The 18472-nt window shown below is 41.7% G+C and overlaps 2 protein-coding genes across 2 annotated transcripts in view; one reads left to right on the top strand and one right to left on the bottom strand.

The window, feature by feature from the left end:
* Positions 1 to 18472, top strand: part of LOC108922356 (tumor necrosis factor receptor superfamily member 5-like) — a 533457-nt gene that overhangs the window by 287237 nt on the left and 227748 nt on the right. The window lies entirely within an intron of this gene.
* LOC108931766 (protein NLRC3-like) lies at positions 1153 to 12072 on the bottom strand. The gene is made up of 10 exons (XM_029247082.1): positions 10970 to 12072; positions 10796 to 10881; positions 10417 to 10548; positions 10114 to 10227; positions 5250 to 6981; positions 4869 to 5045; positions 4549 to 4722; positions 4260 to 4440; positions 4030 to 4057; positions 1153 to 2222 (listed from the first exon to the last, which is right to left on the bottom strand). The coding sequence occupies exons 4-10, from the start codon at positions 10136 to 10138 to the stop codon at positions 1690 to 1692; spliced, it is 2850 nt and encodes a 949-aa protein (XP_029102915.1). The 5' UTR covers positions 10139 to 10227; positions 10417 to 10548; positions 10796 to 10881; positions 10970 to 12072; the 3' UTR covers positions 1153 to 1689.

Below are 18472 nucleotides of genomic sequence, written 5' to 3'. Positions count from 1 at the left end.
ACTTACAACATTAAGCTATTTAGAATGATTTACCCATTTATACAGCAGGGTAACGTTACTGTAAAAATTTTGAGTAAATACTTTGCTCAATGATATGACAGCTGGGCGACAGATTTCAACATCTGACCTTTAGGACTAAAGGCAGCAACTCCAACCACTACACTACCCAAATATAAATCACTTTCTTGAACAGTGGAAGTTTTTTCTATATAATAGGTTTCAAAATTGTTGGCACCTCAACAATTAATTTTTGGTGAAATTCCCCTGGAGGGAATAACAGCACCGATCCTCCTCCTGTAATGTCTGAAAAGGTTGGGGAACACTTGTAGAGGGAGTCACAGCCACCTCTACTGTCTACCAGGTTTGTGTTTTGATCAATCTTAACTTTAATTTCATTTCCTCACATTCATCTAAAGAGCAGACACTGGAGAAAGTTGGAGAAGTAATGAGTTGCTGTTCTTCCAAACACCGCTCACAGAGATTTGTTGTGTTACAAGAGGATCACAGACAGGGTGCATAAATCTAGATTCCCTTTGGTGTTGTATCTCTGGCTGTTTGTGCAAAATTATTATACTTAGAGATTAAGGGCTTCTTATTTTAGATATAAAAGACTGACTGCTTGTGTTATGAGAATTCATGTCCAGAATTTTTAATGGATTTTCTTCATGGCTCCATTTTCTGAAATAAAGTTTGTAAGAACAGTACTCACAGTGGTAAATGTGAACACTGACAACATTCAAACTGGAACGTTAAGGTAACCGTTGCAATGTATGTGGACTAGAAAATGGAAAACAGAACAAAAAAGGGCACTATGACAACACAAATTAAACCCGGCAAGTGAATATATGAAACAAAAAAGTAATTAAACACAAGATAAATAAAATTTATTGCAACCCACAGGGAAACATGTAACAGAATAACACAAGAATAAAACGTGTAAAGACAGTGGAACAGCTTATGACAAAAAACAAGTGAAGGCAACATCTTCATTCATCCTCAGTAGGAATACTGTATTAACATTGTAAAGCACCACGCCTGTTGTGGCCGAAACACGTTTGTGTTAAATGGTCACTTTTGTGTTCACATTAAATAAAAAGTGTATAAATAGTTACCACTGTGAGTGCTGGATTAACTCCTGTCCGTTGCGGGGCAAACCAAGCTATTTTTCAATGTCCAGCCAATAGTTGGCTGTGAAATACTCTGAAATAAAATAAATATAAAATGTGGAAACATCTCGCTTCAGCTAACTTCCACAGTGCTTACAGTTTGTTCCAGAGAGTTAGGGATCAATAACCAGATCAATGTTATATATCTGTATGGGATAAATCTATCAACAATTGATCCTGAACAAGAATTTGTGGAGACAATTTTTGTATTTTCAGTAATTAAAATATAGTTTGTTTTCATGTAGCTTAAATTATCATGTAAAAATGAAAAGTATATTATATATATATGCAAAGTTTTCTATACTTTCAAAAGGATTTTATCCAAAAGCCTTTTTTATTGTGCAGATGATAAATATTTAAGGAATGACTTGGTCTGCAATGTAAAATGTAAACAAAATCCAAGAATTTACTTTCCCCCCCCATTTTTCTGAACATTGACAAAATTTTACACACTCAAAAGAAAATAACAAACATGAACTTCACGTGTTGATTTTTGTCTGAGACTCCGTGTGAGACAGAATTCTTATTCCAGCTCACGAAGGGACACCGAGGAGCCCCAACCAACCCAAAAGGCAGCATAGAGAGGCTCAGCGAATGTGGCGGTGAACCTGTACAGGAGGGTCGGTTCATCAGAGGAGATTCTGTAGAAGGACAGAGTGCCGGACACCCGGTCCAGATACACTCCTACTATGGGGGAGGACTGAAGTAGAGGTATGACAATCTTTTTGGAATTGTGAAGGACAGCATAACTACCACCAGAACAGCGCAGAACCCAGGACTTATCATTCTCTCCAAGCACACCATCATCATTGTCTCCTTTCCTTCTGATTCCTTTATAAGTCACTCCCATTTCAGTCCTTTTCCCACTGAACTGAACTTCCCAGTAACAGCGACTAGACAGACTCTCTGCACACAGAACTTGAGGAAAACAATCAAATCTCTCTGGATGATCAGGATATGACTGTTTTTCTCCTCTCCAAGTGACCTTCCTGTTGTCCTCAGACAGATATAGGTCTCTGTTTGCTGTGTTGGTGTCCAGTGTGAGATGACAGGAGTCTGCAGGTGAAACACAGTTAAAAACACCATTAGGAGTACTCAGAGACAGTTTTTACTTATAGGCTGTGAGGTCACTCTTGATGTGTAAAAAACATTGTTAACAAAACTCTACTCAATGTATTCAACTGAGCATACTTTTACCAGTATCCTGTTAACATTTATGTGGAATTTAAATGAATTGGTAATAAAGGGAACTATATTTCATATTACATCAATTGCCAGTTGTGATTCAGTTCTTGCTGTACAACAGCAGTGTCTGCTCCTTACTCAATAATTTACTGTACTTACAGACCAAACAACAATGAAGCTGGGCTACAAACAACTAGTATGTATGTGCTGCATATATAAGGTGTGAACAAAACAATGAAAGCAACACATCAAAAAGGAGTTTAACTTTGAAATAATTAAACCACAATTGTAAATGCAGCTGCAAATGTGAGACACATTGCACAATAGTTCTGACAATAAGCACTTTGTTATGTGAGTTTTCAAAAGCATACAAGAGGTGCCAGAGGTCAAATGGTTGAGGCCTAAATTGGTCAACAAACTAAACAATTTACTGTATCCAGGGGAACAGTCTCAAAAACAACAGTATGTACCAAACTGCATCAACTAAGAAGAACAGGGGTCACAAGTCAAAGCTTACTGCAGGGACAGATGCTAAATGCCCCAAAAAGTACTGACTCAAAAATTACCAAAGCATTGAATCAGCACCAAAACTGTACATTGTGAGCTTCAGAATGCTGGAATTTAGGGTAGAGCTATCATCTCAATACCACTTGTATTCGAGGCTAAAAACACACAACCTGGTGAATAGAGCACAAAACCTTAGCCCCTTAGAAATGGAGAAAAGTTCTGTGGTCTGAGGAGTCATACTTCATCGTGTTTTCTCCACCAGCACAAGGTGGCGCAGTGGGTTGGCCTGGGTCCTGCTCTCCGGTGAGTCTGGGGTTCAAGTCCCGCTTGGGGTGCTTTGCGACGGACTGGCGTGCTGCCCGGGGTGTGTCCCCTCCCCCTCCTGCCTTACACCCTGTGTTGTCAGGTTAGGCTCCGGCTCCCCGCGACCCCGTCTGGGACAAGCGGTTCAGATAATGTGTGTGTATTTTGATTACAAATATTAAGAATAATAAATAATTAAAAACTGTGGGGGATCCATGATGATATGGGAATCCATCTTGTGAGAGTCATTAGGTCTGACGATTGCTCCGCATGGTCATATAAAGAATAGTGGAACATCAAGGCATTTATGGGAGCAGGTGCACGCCATGAGGCAAACACTGTTCCCTGATAAAGCTCCCATGTTAAAGGATCATAATGTCCAAATGAACACTAAGATGAAGGCCAAAGTCTTCCATGGCCTCCCTATTCACTATATCTAAATATCACTGAACCTTTATGGGAATTTGTGGAGCAAGTAGTGTGCAGTAGAATACCACTTCTTTCATCCCTCAAAGAACTGGAGGCTTTTATTCTTCAAGAAGGGTGCAAAATCCCCCTACACACAGGTTAGGAGATTTATTGCAGTATTCCAAGAAGGACTAAAGATATTCTGAAGGTGAAGGGTGGCCCTGCTCCTTATTTTGGCTTTGATATTAATATATTCTCAGGTAGTTCTGAGTATTTTGTCCATCTTGTGTGTGTGCGCATCAACTACAGACGCAAATGAGTTGAGAATGAAACGAACCACAAGAACGGTCAACATGACTTGAACTGGGCTCAAAATAACTTACCCTACCCTGTACACCACTGTGTAGTAAAATGAGTAAATGGTTTTATGACAGCAGCTCTTCAGTACAAACACACTTACATTTCAGGAGCCCTGGTCTGATCCTGCACTCTCCACCATGGTCCACACTGTAGGAGAAGCAAAAGGACACACAGTGACTGAGACATACAGAGCCTCTCTATGAAGTGTGTGTGGAAACTCAGACTCCTCTAACATGTATGAGGGTTAGCAGTATGATGGTTAGACTATCTGGAATTTCATCAAAATTGAACTTCATGCTCATATTAAGAGCTCAACTGCTCATTCTACACCCACCTTAGTGTCTCCAGTTTACAGGTGGGATCATGCAGTAGATCAGAGAGCAGCTTCTCTCCTGAGTCCCCTGGGTGATTGTAGCTCAGATCCAATTCCCTCAGGTCTGAACAGGGGTTCAAACACAGAGCTGAAGCCAGAGAAGTACAACCTCCCTCTGTGACACAACAGCCAGACAGTCTATAGGGAGAAAAAATGAAACCCTGCATTTTTAATGTCACAACAAATTTTAATTTACTCTTTTAGTATAGATATTATTTACAGTGTCTGTTCCCCAGTAGTACTAACATCAGTGTGTCCAGTTTACAGTGTTTGTTCCCCAGTCCAGCAGAGAGCAGTTCCACTCCTGAATCCTGCAGGTCATTCTCACTCAAGTCCAGCTCTCTCAGGTGTGAGGGGTTCGAACACAAAGCTGAAGCCAGAGCTCCACAGCATTTCTTTGTCAGTCCACACATCTTCAGCCTTAAACAGACAGAATTACACAAGTAGAACCATTTAATATATCAGTGGGATTTGAAACATTAGAAACATTTTTTAGATATCTGGAATTTCATCAAAATTGAACTTCATGCTCATATTAAGAGCTCAACTGCTCATTCTACACCCACCTTAGTGTCTCCAGTTTACAGGTGGGATCCAGCAGTAGATCAGAGAGCAGAATCACTCCTGAGTCCCCTGGGTGATTGTAGCTCAGATCTAGCTCTCTCAGATGTGAACAGGGGTTCGAACACAGAGCTGAAGCCAGAGAAGCACAGCCTCCCTCTGTGACTCCACAGTTAGACAGGCTGTAAAAGATAAACATGAGACTCATGTATTGCATTAGCATACAAACATATCCAATATTAATACACATAGTAAAAATATGAATACACAACTGCTGAATCAATTGGAGACACTACGAGCCGCATGAGATCGAACTGATTAAATATTTTCATCGTTTCTCATATGCATTGCCATCTTTCTCTAACAAGAAATGTAAGAGGACTTACAGAGCAGTCCTGGAGACCTGGATCACCGGTAGCATCCTCTGAAGACCTCCATCACGTAAAGTGCAGTTTTTCAGGTCCAACTCATCCATTTCCTCTTCTGACATCATCAACACAAAGGCCAGAGCTGACCACTCTGTGGGTTTGATGTCTGTTTCTGATAGATGTCCTGCTTTCAGGTAATTTTGTACTTTATCCACCAGAGAATTGTCATTCAGTTCATTCAGACAGTGGAGAAGATAAATAGTCTTCTCTGGAGTAAGATTCTCATTGATCTTCTGATTTATGTATTGAATTATGTATGAAATGTTAAAAGATCTTGTTTTAGTTTGTATCATTAGTTCTTTTAAAAGCTTTTGACTGTATTCCATTGAAAGGCCAAGGAGGAAGCGGAGGTAGAGGTCCAAGTGTCCATTCTTGCTCTTTAAGGCTTGATCCACTGTATCCTCCAGCAGGTTGGAATCAGTATTTGAAAGAAACTCATAGAAAGCAGCAAGGTACTCCTGAACACTCAGATGCACAAAGCAGTAAACCTTCCCTTCATACAACCCAAACTCTTTTCTAAACACTTCTGTACACACTCCAGAATACACTGAAGCTTCAGTGACATCAATGTCAAACTCTCTGAGATCTTCCTCATAAAAAATGAGATTACCTTTTTTAAGGCTATTCAAAGCCAGCTTCCCCAGTTTCAGGACAAATTCTTTATCTAATTCTAAAGATTTCAGAGGCTCCGTTTCTTGTTTTTTTAGATATTTCTCATTCTTTAAACTGGTCTGAAAGATCAGGAAGTGTGTGTACATCTCAGTGAGAGTCTTGGGAATTTCTCCATTGTGTTCCTCAACAAAGAGCCTCTCAAGAACAGAGGCTGAAATCCAACAAAAGACTGGAATGTGACACATGATGTAGAGGCTCCTTGATGACTTCACATGTGTGATGATCCTCTTGGACAGGTCCTCATCACTGACTCTCTTCCTGAAGTATTCCTCCTTCTGATGATCACTGAACCCTCGTATCTCTGTCACCCGATCGACACACTCAGGAGGGATCTGACTGGCAGCCGCTGGTCGGGAAGTTATCCAGATGAGAGCAGAAGGAAACAGATTCCCGTTCATGATGTTGGTCAACAACACATCCAGTGAAGTTGTCTTTGTTACATCAGACCATTCCTGATTGTTCTTAAAATCTAGAGGAAGGCAACACTCATCTAGACCATCAAAGACAAACAAGACTTTGGAATTAAAAAGTTGTGAGAGTCCAAGCTCTTTCAGTTCCGGCAGAAAGTAATGAACCAATTGTGTCAAACTGAATTGTTTATCCTGCGTGAAATTAAGGTCTCGGAAAGGAAGAGGAAATATGAAATTAAAATCTTGATTTGCTTTTCCTTCTGCCCAGTCAAGAATAAATTTCTGCACAGTCACTGTTTTCCCAATACCTGCAACCCCCTGTGTCAGCACAGTTCTAATGTCTGTTACTTTTCCAGGTAAGGGTGTAAAAATTTCACTGTATTTGATTTTAGTTTCTTGTATAGCTGGTTTCTTGAGTGCTCTCTCAATGTGTCTCACTTCATGTTCATCACTGATCCCACCAGTACCACCTTCAGTTATGTAGAGCTCTGTGTAAATATCATTCAGAAGGGCTGGGCTTCCATGCTTAGCTTGCCCTTCAAATATATACTCAGACTTCTTCTTCAGATGGGATTTTAGTGTCTGCTGACATGCCATCATGAGTTCATCTGACAAAAGAAAAAAAAATGTAACAGTAAAATGTTTCTCCTTATGTTGTCAACACTGATATTCAACAGGGATGCATTTTTAGCACAGGTATTCAATGGGTTTACGTTGGAAACTTGGGAATACTTTGAAACAAGAAAAGTAAGAGAGTGCACACAGAAATATTGTTCTCTAGAGTCGTAGGACCCTTTTCGCCAAGCAGCAGCACCCTTAGCCGCTTTGCCAATAATACAACATGTTCACCCCCAGAGAGTTCCTCATAGCGAGTACCACTACGACTTCCATCACGCGGTTTTCCATTATGGTAATGACAATGAGTGACAGTTCTGTCTGATCCTGAATCCCATCAGCATCATGATCGCCAAAAAAAAGGAGGCGGCAGCATTGGGGTGAGTTTATGCAAGAAAGCCCAACAACATCGCTGAGTTGAAGCAGTTCTATACTGAGGAATGGGCTAAAATTCCTCAAAGCAGGCATGGAGGACTGATCAAGAGTTACCATACAGTTTGGGTGTAGATATTGCTACTCAACAGGGTCACACCAGTTACAAACAGCAGGGGTTCACATACTTTTCCTGACAAAGACATTTAATGTTGGGTTATTTTGATCAACAAATGAATGGAAAAAGTATAACCTTTTGGGTATTACTGAGTTATTGAGTTCTCAACCTTTCTAGCAGGAAGTAGAAATGGAACTATTGCTCTTGGTCCATACTTTTTCTTTCATTAAAAAAGACCGAAATAAAGTTTTTTTTTTTTCCTGTTTTCAGTAAAACACCTCAACAAGAGATGTACAACAACAATTCTGATTAGTACCTCAGGTAAGATTTACATATGATTGGTACCTTCAGTTTAAGTGCAAAAACTCACCTTCTGTTCAAAACATTCAACAAGAAATCTATTATGAAGGATCTCAAAGTCCCATAACAGCTGTAATAATTAAAACCATATTACTTCCACATACGTAAAAAGAGCCCTAATGAACAACAGTAGATGCTAGATGAACAATACAGGTTATTAACAGGTTAAGAGGACTTGTAAGCACATTACAGGTGGTCCCCGATTTATGGTGGTTAAACTTACAATTACAATGTTACGATGTTGAGCTGGCGATAGAGGTTCAGTAGAAACAGTACTTCGAATTTTGAATTTCGATTTTTTTCCCGGGCAAGCGATATGTAGAGCGATACTCTCTCGTGATGCTGGGCAGTGCCAGCAATCTGCAGGGGTATGTATTAAATGCATTTTCACCTTACGATATTTTCAACTTATGATGGGTTTCACGGAACGTAACCCTATCGTAAATCAGGGACTACCTGTGTAGATACTGTAATTTGTAACATGACTAGAAGTTATAGTATAGTAAGTATAGCTATGAAAAATGGCTAGTTACTATAAGTAGTCGTGCATGGAAAACACCAAAACACCATCATAAAGACATCAGATAAATAATAGTTAAAAATAATAACTATAAAATAACCAATCAATATGATGATATTATAATATGATGAATATATTAGGCCCATGACTTGACTCCACTGAATTTGGTTTTCTACAATACTACAATAAAAGTCCTCGGCTCGCAATTTAAGCCTTAGAAACCAGGAAACTCCCCAAAGGGCCGAGCCCTAGAAACTCCAGAAATTCTATCGGAATAACAATACACAGCCCAAACTCCACAAGGTGCTCTCTATAAAAGTTCAAGTAACCCCAATCATTATTAGGATGCAGTGTTAAACATTTCTCTACAAAAACGAGGAAATAAATTTAAAAAAAAAGGGTTTGTGACTGACCAGAGAGGGTTTGATCGAATTCCTTTCTTGAAGAGGTTACAAGTGTTCAAGTCACAATCAAACTACTACACTGAACTCTCTAGTCTCCTGGTTTTATATACATATTATTCTATGGCAGCATTGCCTTTTTAAGTCTATTATTCCTTATTTGGGGCTCGGTTTTCGAGACCTGTCTGCTGTCTTTATAAGGTTACTTCCTCTCTTCGCCTACTTTTTCAGTCTTCATTGCAGTCATTTGTTCTGGAACTTCGGCAGCTGCTAAATTCACAGGTCTGAAAGCATCAACCACTTCCTGTAGTTCTGCCACCAGGGTTTCGAACTGATCTGAGGGCAGTTTCCACTCCTTCTTCTGTTCTCTACAACAAACCTCATTAACATTTTCCAGTATATATTCTGAATTTTTATTTTCTTATTTCAGATCAAAGCAGCTTTTGACAAGTTTTGAATGGGCAACACAGTGGCTCAGCAAGTTGTGCTGTTCTCACAGCACCTTAGTGGTGTGACAGAATGAGGGTTCGACCCCTGTTCACTCAGGTTTCTTCCACAGCCTAAAGATGCGTTTCAGATGAAATGCTGTCTCTAAATGGCCTTGACTGTATATTTACCCTGTGATGGATGAACATCTCATCCAGGGTATACCCTGTCTCACATCCCGTTTCTCCCGCCTACAGCAACCCTATATTGAACAAATGACTAATGACGATGGACGGCAGGATAATTTTGACAGAGTTCCAAAAGATGGTCTTTCAACAGACTTCTAATTTTTTAACAAGCCTCTCTGATATTCAAACTGTACTAGGTATTAAAAAATTAAGTCAAATCATTTATTCATGCTAATTATTATGACACTATATAGTTATTAAATTAAATACTAAAAAGTAAAATATCCTTTGGAGTCTCTAATGGAATAAATGATGGTCTCTAAAATAAAAGGCACAGTGTATACATCTTTACATCAGACTCCTAATATTTTAATGCACATCTGAAGATGAGAGATGCTTTCTGACCCACCTTCAGTACACACTGATGACATGTCACTGTTTATGGACATACAGCAGGGTACAGATGATCTCTTCTGCTCGACACTGAACAAAAATGAGAAAAGATCCTTTGACTGGAGTACAGGGATAAACTTCAGACAAAATACACACCAAGTATGCTGTATACAGTCAATATAACAAATAGAACAAGGAAGACAACCACCCCTTAAAACATGCGAGGGCCCTGCAAGTTACATGGGCTTAAAAGTCATCATCTGGAAGGTATGGCTCCATGCAAGTTAAATTGATTAATTGTCTCTGCACACATCTTATGTCCTAGAGAGATTTAAAAGAACATTTACTTTTGATCTGTAGAAACCTGGTCATTTTTGAAGGTAATTGGATAGTCCATTGACCAGTCACTCTTCATGGATGTACAGCTGGGCACAGGTGACACTGATCTCTCCTGCCGGACACTGTGGACAGAAATGAGAAAAGGCCCTTCAGTTAGACAGTAATGGGAGGAATTCACTCCCTAGAGTAAATCTGACAAACGTATTTAAACACTTCCATTGAATGCACCTTAACTCAGAGCACACTGGTTTTGAAGACAGATGCGTTTATGTAGATTGCTTTGTTTGAAAAATGCCCTCAACTCCTCTTACCTTTTGAAACCCTTTTCTGAGGCTACAACCCCCTCCTCACAGTCCCCAGAGAGACTCACTTCCGAAGCTCGGCGCTTCATCTCAGGACTCTGGACGGGAACTCAAATTTGAGTCCAGGGTCTTTGAGAACATCTGGCAAATTTTTTTTTTTAAATGTTAAAATATTAAAGTAAATCTAAAACAGCAACACAACATCGCGGTGTAACTAAACACGGGTAAAAAAGTAACATGGTGACCCACAGCTATACCACATGTTATGCAGTGAATGTAACACTTCATAAGGCTGTTTAGCCCTGCAGTGTGGACTGTCCATCCCCAGTAACACTTCAGAATTGTTACACTCTGCAACATGGCATAAATATCTAGAAAACATACTTACGCACAATTTACTGAAAGGTCAGAATGCAGCAGGAGCACAGCACACCTGGAGCTGAAGGGAGCTCTGGGAATAAATCAGCATTAAATCTGGAGAGAGAGTCAAAGATAAGTACAACCTTTGATTTAAATAATTTTTTTTTTTTTTTTTAAAAAAAAGGATGTATATAAAAACTACCTGCGGTGGTACTTGGGACACTAAAACGTTGAAGAGGAGCTCACCCACGTGCTGTACAGCGAAATCCCAAAGTGACACCTTGGCTTGTGATTCATACGTCAAACAAGTTGAAGGATGTGGGGAGCCTCGACTAGATCAGTTCCAGGTCAATACTCATTTAAAACATCACATTATGGGCTCATTTAAAAACCAGCCATTTCTTCATATTACATTTATCCATTTAGCAGACATTTTTTCTCCAAAGCGACGTACATCTCATAGAAAATAATGTGTTCATTACATTAGATTAGCAGAAAAAGACATGGATGCAGATGCGGCATTCAAGTACTTTATAGGAGTACATCATAGGAGCTGCATGAAGATTTTTTTTTTTTTAATGAAACATTTACACTGCACGAGTAGCTGTGTTAAGGTTTGTCCATTTTTTAATAGTTATGATCTTATAGTTATGGAGCATGAACATTTACACGAGTCTCAAATAGAGACAGGGACCGTTTCAGGTACCAGCACTGCCCGTTTTTACATCCATATCAAGTGGAAACAAAACTAGGTTTGAGTCACATGTCTACAGCTATGTCTCTTTCTCTTATGTAATGCACAAATTGTACCTTTGCTGACTCTTTGCCCAAAGCGACGTATTATGATAATATCCTAAATGAAATTCTCCCGCCCCCGACTAGTATCCGCAACCGCTACGCGCCTTATAATTATAAAGCAAACAACAAGTTCATAAACGTGTATTACCAGTAAGACTAGGTAATTCACCACAGAGGTAAACAATATTTTTTAACATTAAAATAAAAAAGGAAAACCCTTTTACACAGTAGTCAGCCAAAAAGGAAATGAAAACGTCAAACTGGCCCGTTTTATTTTACACCCTCATAAATGCGCCTGCGCAGAACCAGCACCCCCATCATAGGTAGAAGTTCACAGTAGCGTGTCGGAGGTCAGCGGTTACGTACGAGAAACGTTCATTCCTAAATATTTATTGCAGCACCACAACAACAGAGAGTACTCCCAATTACGTACGTATATCTTATGCTCAGATCGAGGAACCTCTTTCCACGAAGACCTATATCTCATTCTAATGCACCTACAGGTGCTCATTCCCTTTTCCGGTCCCTCGGACCCCTCTGCGGTTGCACTACATTTCCCAGCATCCTCTAACACACGACTAGAGAAACCATTTGTTACACGCTACGCAGGTAACCCCCGAGATCGAAACCGGAAGTAAGCGTCCAAGAAAACGTCACACACGTCGAACTTTCTGAGGAGAGCCTATATTGAATATTCCATTTTTTTAATTAAAAAAGAAAAATGCCTTCCCAGTCCATTAAAAAAAGTCTAAATCTTCATATATCATTTGAACACTGCAGTGGATCTGTGTAATACAGACGTAGTGTCTTTCGCGGAGAAAAGAACACACGTTCTCTTTAGCAGTGTTAATAAATGAAGTATTTCATTCACTCCCAATGCCCACTCTTTAAAAATATTAAACACCACAGCACAGAATCAACTATGACACTGTCTCAAGAACAATAAAAAATCAAAAATACATCCTCTGAAACTCATTAAAAGAGCAGATACCCATCACACCTTCACTGTTTTTGCCTTTGTAATCTCCAGTTTTAAAGAAACACTCATAGTTTAACAGACTATAAAACATATGATTTCAGACTTGTTTATGTGACAGCTTTGGGATGTGCTGGAGCCGCATGCGCGTGTGTGTGAGGCTTTGCTTTGGCTTTGATTCATTTTAATTTGAAAAAAGTGTTTCATGTAGTGAGTCATGCTTCAACTATTAGGGTCTTACAGGCAAAACATTTTGAAGAGGTTAAGATTTTGTCTTTTCAGTGTTTTTCCTGTGCAGAACAAGGGCTGTCTGTCAGGGTGACTCCTGCCTTCACTGTTTTGTCCAGTAATTTATATTGAGCCATTAGAGGAACTAATAAAGATGGTGAAAGGGGTTGTATGGATGGTGAGTCCAGGAAGTCAATATTTTTTCTTGTTTAATGAAATAACCAGCGGTCACTGGGTGTTTCAGGTCTTTTAACATCAGACATCCTCATAAAGGTGACATGACCAGGGTTTCTCAAGCCCCAGCTTGTGTTGAAGTAGCGCTACCTTTAACACAAGGCTCATCTCAGTGATCCACTGCATCTAGCTTTGCTCTCCACAGCCTCTGTACAGGTCACATCAGAGTGGCTGACCGCCGCAGAGTTTTGTGGAGGTGATGAACGTGTTGTGAGAGAACATTTTATGGGTTAACTGTTATTTCCATGGGGGGTGCGGTGGCGCAGTGGGTTGGACCGCAGTCCTGCTCTCCGGTGGGTCTGGGGTTCAAGTCCCGCTTGGGGTGCCTTGCGGCGGACTGGCGTCCCGTCCTGGGTGTGTCCCCTTCCCCCTCCGGCCTTACGCCCTGTGTTGCCGGGTAGGCTCCGGTTCCCCGTGACCCCGTAAGGGACAAGCGGTTCTGAAAATGTGTGTGTGTGTGTGTGTTATTTCCATTTGCATTTATGACCTATGATATTTAACAGTTGTAGAGACACTATTTAATATCCAAAATATTAAGGTTATTGATGTTACTCAAACATAGTTACAGTATTACTGTAACAGCTGTGAAATATTTCTGCCATCATAGTAAGGTAACTTTCATTAGAAGTTGTTTTCACGAAGCCGAATGGTCAGTATATTTGTAAAGAATAAAGGGCTACATAATATGCCTTGTTGACTTCTGGACATTATTGCTGTGTTTATTATTCAACAAAAAACATAAGATCAGAGAGATAAGAATAACATACTACTGAATGTGCTTTTATATTGTATAATATATGAAAGTAGAAAAAAGCCAGTGAGGATTTTAAGTTTTTTCAACAACATCAATATGAAGTTAAAGTCTTGATTTATGATGCAGACAATACATGTGTGTCTGTCCGTGTGTGTTTATCCCAGCTCACACAGAAACACCGAGGAATCACAGTAAACCCAAAACCCAGGACAGAGGTGCTCAGTGAATGCAGAGGTGAACGGGATGGTCAGTTTACCAAAAGAAATGCTGTAGAAGGACAGAGTGCCAGACACCAAGTCCAGATACACTCCTACTCTGTGGGAGGATTGGAGTACAGTTATGGTAGTGTGTTTCACCAGTGCAGTACAGATACCAGGGCTTGTCAATGTATTCAAATCAACAGTAAACAATGTTTGTAAGTTTTCTCATGCACTTTGGAGATCAGGGGAGAAGTGGGCATGAAAGAGGTGAGTTTTGAGACCCTTCTTAGATGTAGAAAGAGATTCAGCAGTTCTTGGTGATAAGGTGAGGTCAGTCCACCACATCGGAGCTAGAACTGAAAACCTTTATGCGCTTTGTAGACTTTACAGGTCAATTTCATATTTAACATACCCCAGAAAAACAGGAAATGGTCAAAGGTGAACAACAGACTTCCTAGAGACTGAGAGCAACTAAAAAACTTACAATTTTGTCAGCTTGATTGCTTTTATTTTTAAATATTATTTATTGCTGCCAATAACTTTAAAACCAATGTTTTATAAAAATGTACAATCACTTGTTCATCTAACTGCTTCTCCTAATGCAGGGACACGGTAGTCCAGATCTCATATCAGAAGCATAGGGATAACCTGCAGGGAATATCAGTTTATTAAAGTTATTCTTTTTAAAAAACATGATAGCAGATTTCTGACAACTTAAAAAAGCACAGTACATTTATTCATTCATAATATTAATCTACCTAGAAATATTTACTCTATGTAGATGGGGCTTACTGTCACTACTGTCACTGACGTACTTGACGACTGCGCGCCTGACGACTACCACGACCCCCCTTGTGCTGACCCCGGAGACGCAGTATAAAATCACACACTTCAACACACCTGGCCGCAGAACCTTAAACTGAGAGATGTTCTCTTCACCTACTTTCCAAGGCCCTCTGTTCTGTGGGTACAACCTCTGTGTGATATGAATAAAGCATCTGCATTTGAGTCTCCCTGTCTGGTCTCCTGCATTCACCATGGCAGAAGGTTCCACCTCTTTTGTGGACTCAGCGATGCTTGACCAGCGGGATCACGCAATCGACAGGAACCCCTGCGGTGCCCGAGCCAATAGGGACCGGACTGATGGGCTCATGTACAGAACTAATATACATGTCAGTCAGGGCTCACCATCGGGAAGAGCTCATGTTTTACCTGGTCCAGTTGACAGATACATCAATGATATTGGGTTTCAGTTGGTTAGCCCTGCACGATCTAGTGTTCCGGTGGAATAGCGGGGACCTGGTTTCCTGGGGACTGCAATGTGAACACTCTTGTTTGCTACTTCCCTGTCGGGCTACCTCTATCGAGAGCGCCGTAGAGGCACCACTGGTGGTGATTCCCCCCAAAATATCGGGATCTGAGTGAAGGGTTCAGTAAGGCCTGGGCGGCGGCCCTTCCCCTACACAGACCCCGAGACTGCGCTATTGACCTCCTGCCCGGAACTACACCATCCTGTGGGAGAGTTTATCCCCTATCCCTTCCCAGAGAAAAGGCCATGCGAGAGTACATTGCTGAAACACTGAAAGCAGGCTTTATTCGACCCTTGACATTGTCAGCCTCCACAGGTTTCTTTTTTGTGGGGATGAATGATGGGGGCCTGTGCCCCTGTATTGACTATCAAAGTTTGAAAACTATCATGGTGTGATATCCTCACCCCCTGCCCCTGATCACTGTGGCATTGGAATGAGTATAGGGTGCTAAGATTTTCACAAAGCTGGACCTCCAGAGTGCATATACTCTGATCTGGATTACGGAGGAGGATGAGTGGAAGACTGCTTTTAGCACCACCCTGGGCCTTTATGAATATTTGGTCATGCCTTTTAGTTTATCTTACGCACCCTCAGTGTTCCAGGCATTTGTCAACCATGTACCAGGAGACCTTGTGTATGACTGCGTCTTGTTGTGCATGAACAACATACTGATCTTCTCCATGACCAGGGAACAACATGTTCGCCACGTAAGGACAATGTTGGAATGGCTCCTGCAAAACTACTTTTTTTACTACGACATTGGAAGCCAAGAGTTGTTAGCCATAAAATTAGCCCTGGAGGAATGGAGGCACTGGTTAGAAGGGGCTTTACACTCCTTCCTTGTGCTTACTGACCACTGCAACCTAGAGTACCTCCGGAAAGCACGACGGTTGAACCCATGCCAGACCTGATGGGCCTTGTTCTTCACCAAGTTTAACTTCACACTATCGTACTGGCCAAGCTCCAAGAACACAAAGGCTGATGCCCTTTTGAGGCTGTATACCAGTGACGCTCTGACCGAAACCTCTAGTCGATCTGGGTTGCTGGAGTCACTACCGGTGCCCTCGTGACCCTGGTCTCACCTAGCTGTGGACCTCTTGCTGGCCTCCCTCCATTGGATGGTAAGACTACAGTACTGACTTTGTTTGATCGATTTTCCAAGGTCTGCTTCCTGATCCCCCCGCTTTTCCACGGCCCTGGAGATGGCGGAGGCACTGTTTCAGCAGGTATTCCCCCTATTTGGTCTACCTGAGGACATCGTGTTGAACTGGGGATCCACAATTCTCCTCACAGGTTTGGAAGGCATTCTGGAATCAGCTGGGGGTCTCGGTGAGTCTCACCTCCAGTTAACACCCCCAGTCCAATGGGCAGGATGAGTGGCTGCAGCAGGACATCAGTCATTTCCTCTGCAGCTACTGTGCTGATCGACAACACCAGTGGGCCCAATACCTGCCTGGGCTGAGTACGCTCACAATGCCTTGACACACTCTTCCACAGGTGTTCCAATGTGTCTTCTGGCGTGCCATTAAGACTCATGCTTTAGGAGCAGTTTGGTGTCCATCTGAAGGCATGGTGAACTGCAGGGATAGTGGCTGGGCACAGCAAAGGAAAGAGGAGAAAAGGTAAAGGCAGGCAAGGAGTGTCAGGATAAATAGGACATCGGACAGAAGGTAATCGATGTTAGTGCTGGAAATGTTTGCAAGGAGGTTTGTAGGTCATTTATACCTGTTCTGTGATTGACAGGTGGCAATGGCTAAGGTTCAGTTCAGTACTCTCCCAAAATTTTGTTCTTACAAAACTCCAGCATAAGCAGAACAGAGAAATAATCATGAAAAATGTTTTGCATTGGAACAAACGTATCAGAGGAAGCAACAGGGACTTCTCAGTTGTTGTCAAAATCACGACAGACCGATAGCTAACCTGAGCAATGGAACTTCCATTTTTCACATCGTACTCTGTACCACATTCCCACGCATACACACACACCGCACACACAAATTATTCACTGCAAAAACACATCACACAGGCAGGTCTATGAATTTAAGGGAGTGAAGAACAGCCCCTCATTGCAGTTGGTGAAATGGACTTTTACATACTCTGTGTTAGTACCTGGTTGACTTATAACTGAAATCACTTTAATGATTAAATTTGCTACTGTGAAACATAGGAAACATGCTTAAACCGTTATTATTACACAGGAATGTCTGTATGTGCATTTCTAACCCAGGTCACACAGTGACACTGTAGAATCACACGTATAAACCCAATACCCAGCATACAGGGGTTCGGTGAATGTGGAGGTGAACTTGTACAGAAGGGTCAGTTCACCATAGGAGACTCTGTGGAAGGACAGAGTGCCGGACACAAAGTCCACATATACTCCTACTCTGCGGGAGGACTGGGTCACAGGTATGGAAATGTTCATGAAATTATGACAGACTAAGTAACAGTCATCACTGCAGTACAGGCACCAGGACTTGTCATTGCCTCCAAGACCACAGTCATCACTGTTTTCTTTCCTCCTGATTCCTTTATAAGTCACTGCTCTTACAACTCCATATTCAGTGAACTGAACCTCCCACCTGCGGTGGTGCAGTGGGTTGGTCTGGGTCTTGCTCTTTAGTGGGTCTGGGGTTCGTGTCCCGCTTGGGGTGCCTTCCGACGGACTGGTGTCCCATCCTGGGTGTGTCCCCTCCCCCTCCGGCCTTTGCCCTGTGTTACTGGGTAGGCTCCAATTCCCCGTGACCCCGTATGGGACAAGCAGTTCTGAAAGTGTGTGTGTGTGGGTGTGTGAACCTCCCAGTGACTAAACACACTCTCTGCGCACAGAACTTGTTGAAAACAATCAAATATCGGTAGATGATCATAATATGACTTTTTCCTCTCCCCTCCTCACCTTCTTTTTGTCTTCAGACAGAGACGTGTCTCTGTGTGCTGTGTTGGGGTCCAATGTGAGCTGACAGGAGTCTATAGATTAAGCAGTGAGTAATATCGTTATTGTTAAAAATCTCTGAAATGTAAATTTTACGGGGGGTGCGGTGGCGCAGTGGGTTGGACTACAGTCCTGCTCTCCGGTGGGTCTGGGGTTCAAGTCCCACTTGGGGTGCCTTGCGATGGACTGACGTCCTGTCCTGGGTGTGTCCCCCTCCCCTTCCGGCCTTACGCCCTGTGTTACCGGGTAGGCTCAGGTTCCCCGCGACCCCGT

Source organism: Scleropages formosus, chromosome 2, assembly GCF_900964775.1.
Source record: "Scleropages formosus chromosome 2, fSclFor1.1, whole genome shotgun sequence".
Lineage (NCBI taxonomy): Eukaryota > Metazoa > Chordata > Actinopteri > Osteoglossiformes > Osteoglossidae > Scleropages > Scleropages formosus.
Note: the sequence above shows the minus strand (reverse complement) of the source record. Positions and strands in the feature narration are given on the sequence as shown.

Bases quoted from the DNA above. Each gene is read 5' to 3' on its own strand.
- LOC108931766 (XM_029247082.1), bottom strand. From the start codon at position 10,138: ATGACCAGGTTTCTACAGATCAAAA. The intron at 4,723-4,868 runs GTGGGTGTAGAA...TGTCTGTTTAAG, and splicing joins TGTAAACTGGAGACACTAAG to GCTGAAGATGTGTGGACTGA. The intron at 4,441-4,548 runs GTTAGTACTACT...TTCTCCCTATAG, and splicing joins TGTAAACTGGACACACTGAT to ACTGTCTGGCTGTTGTGTCA.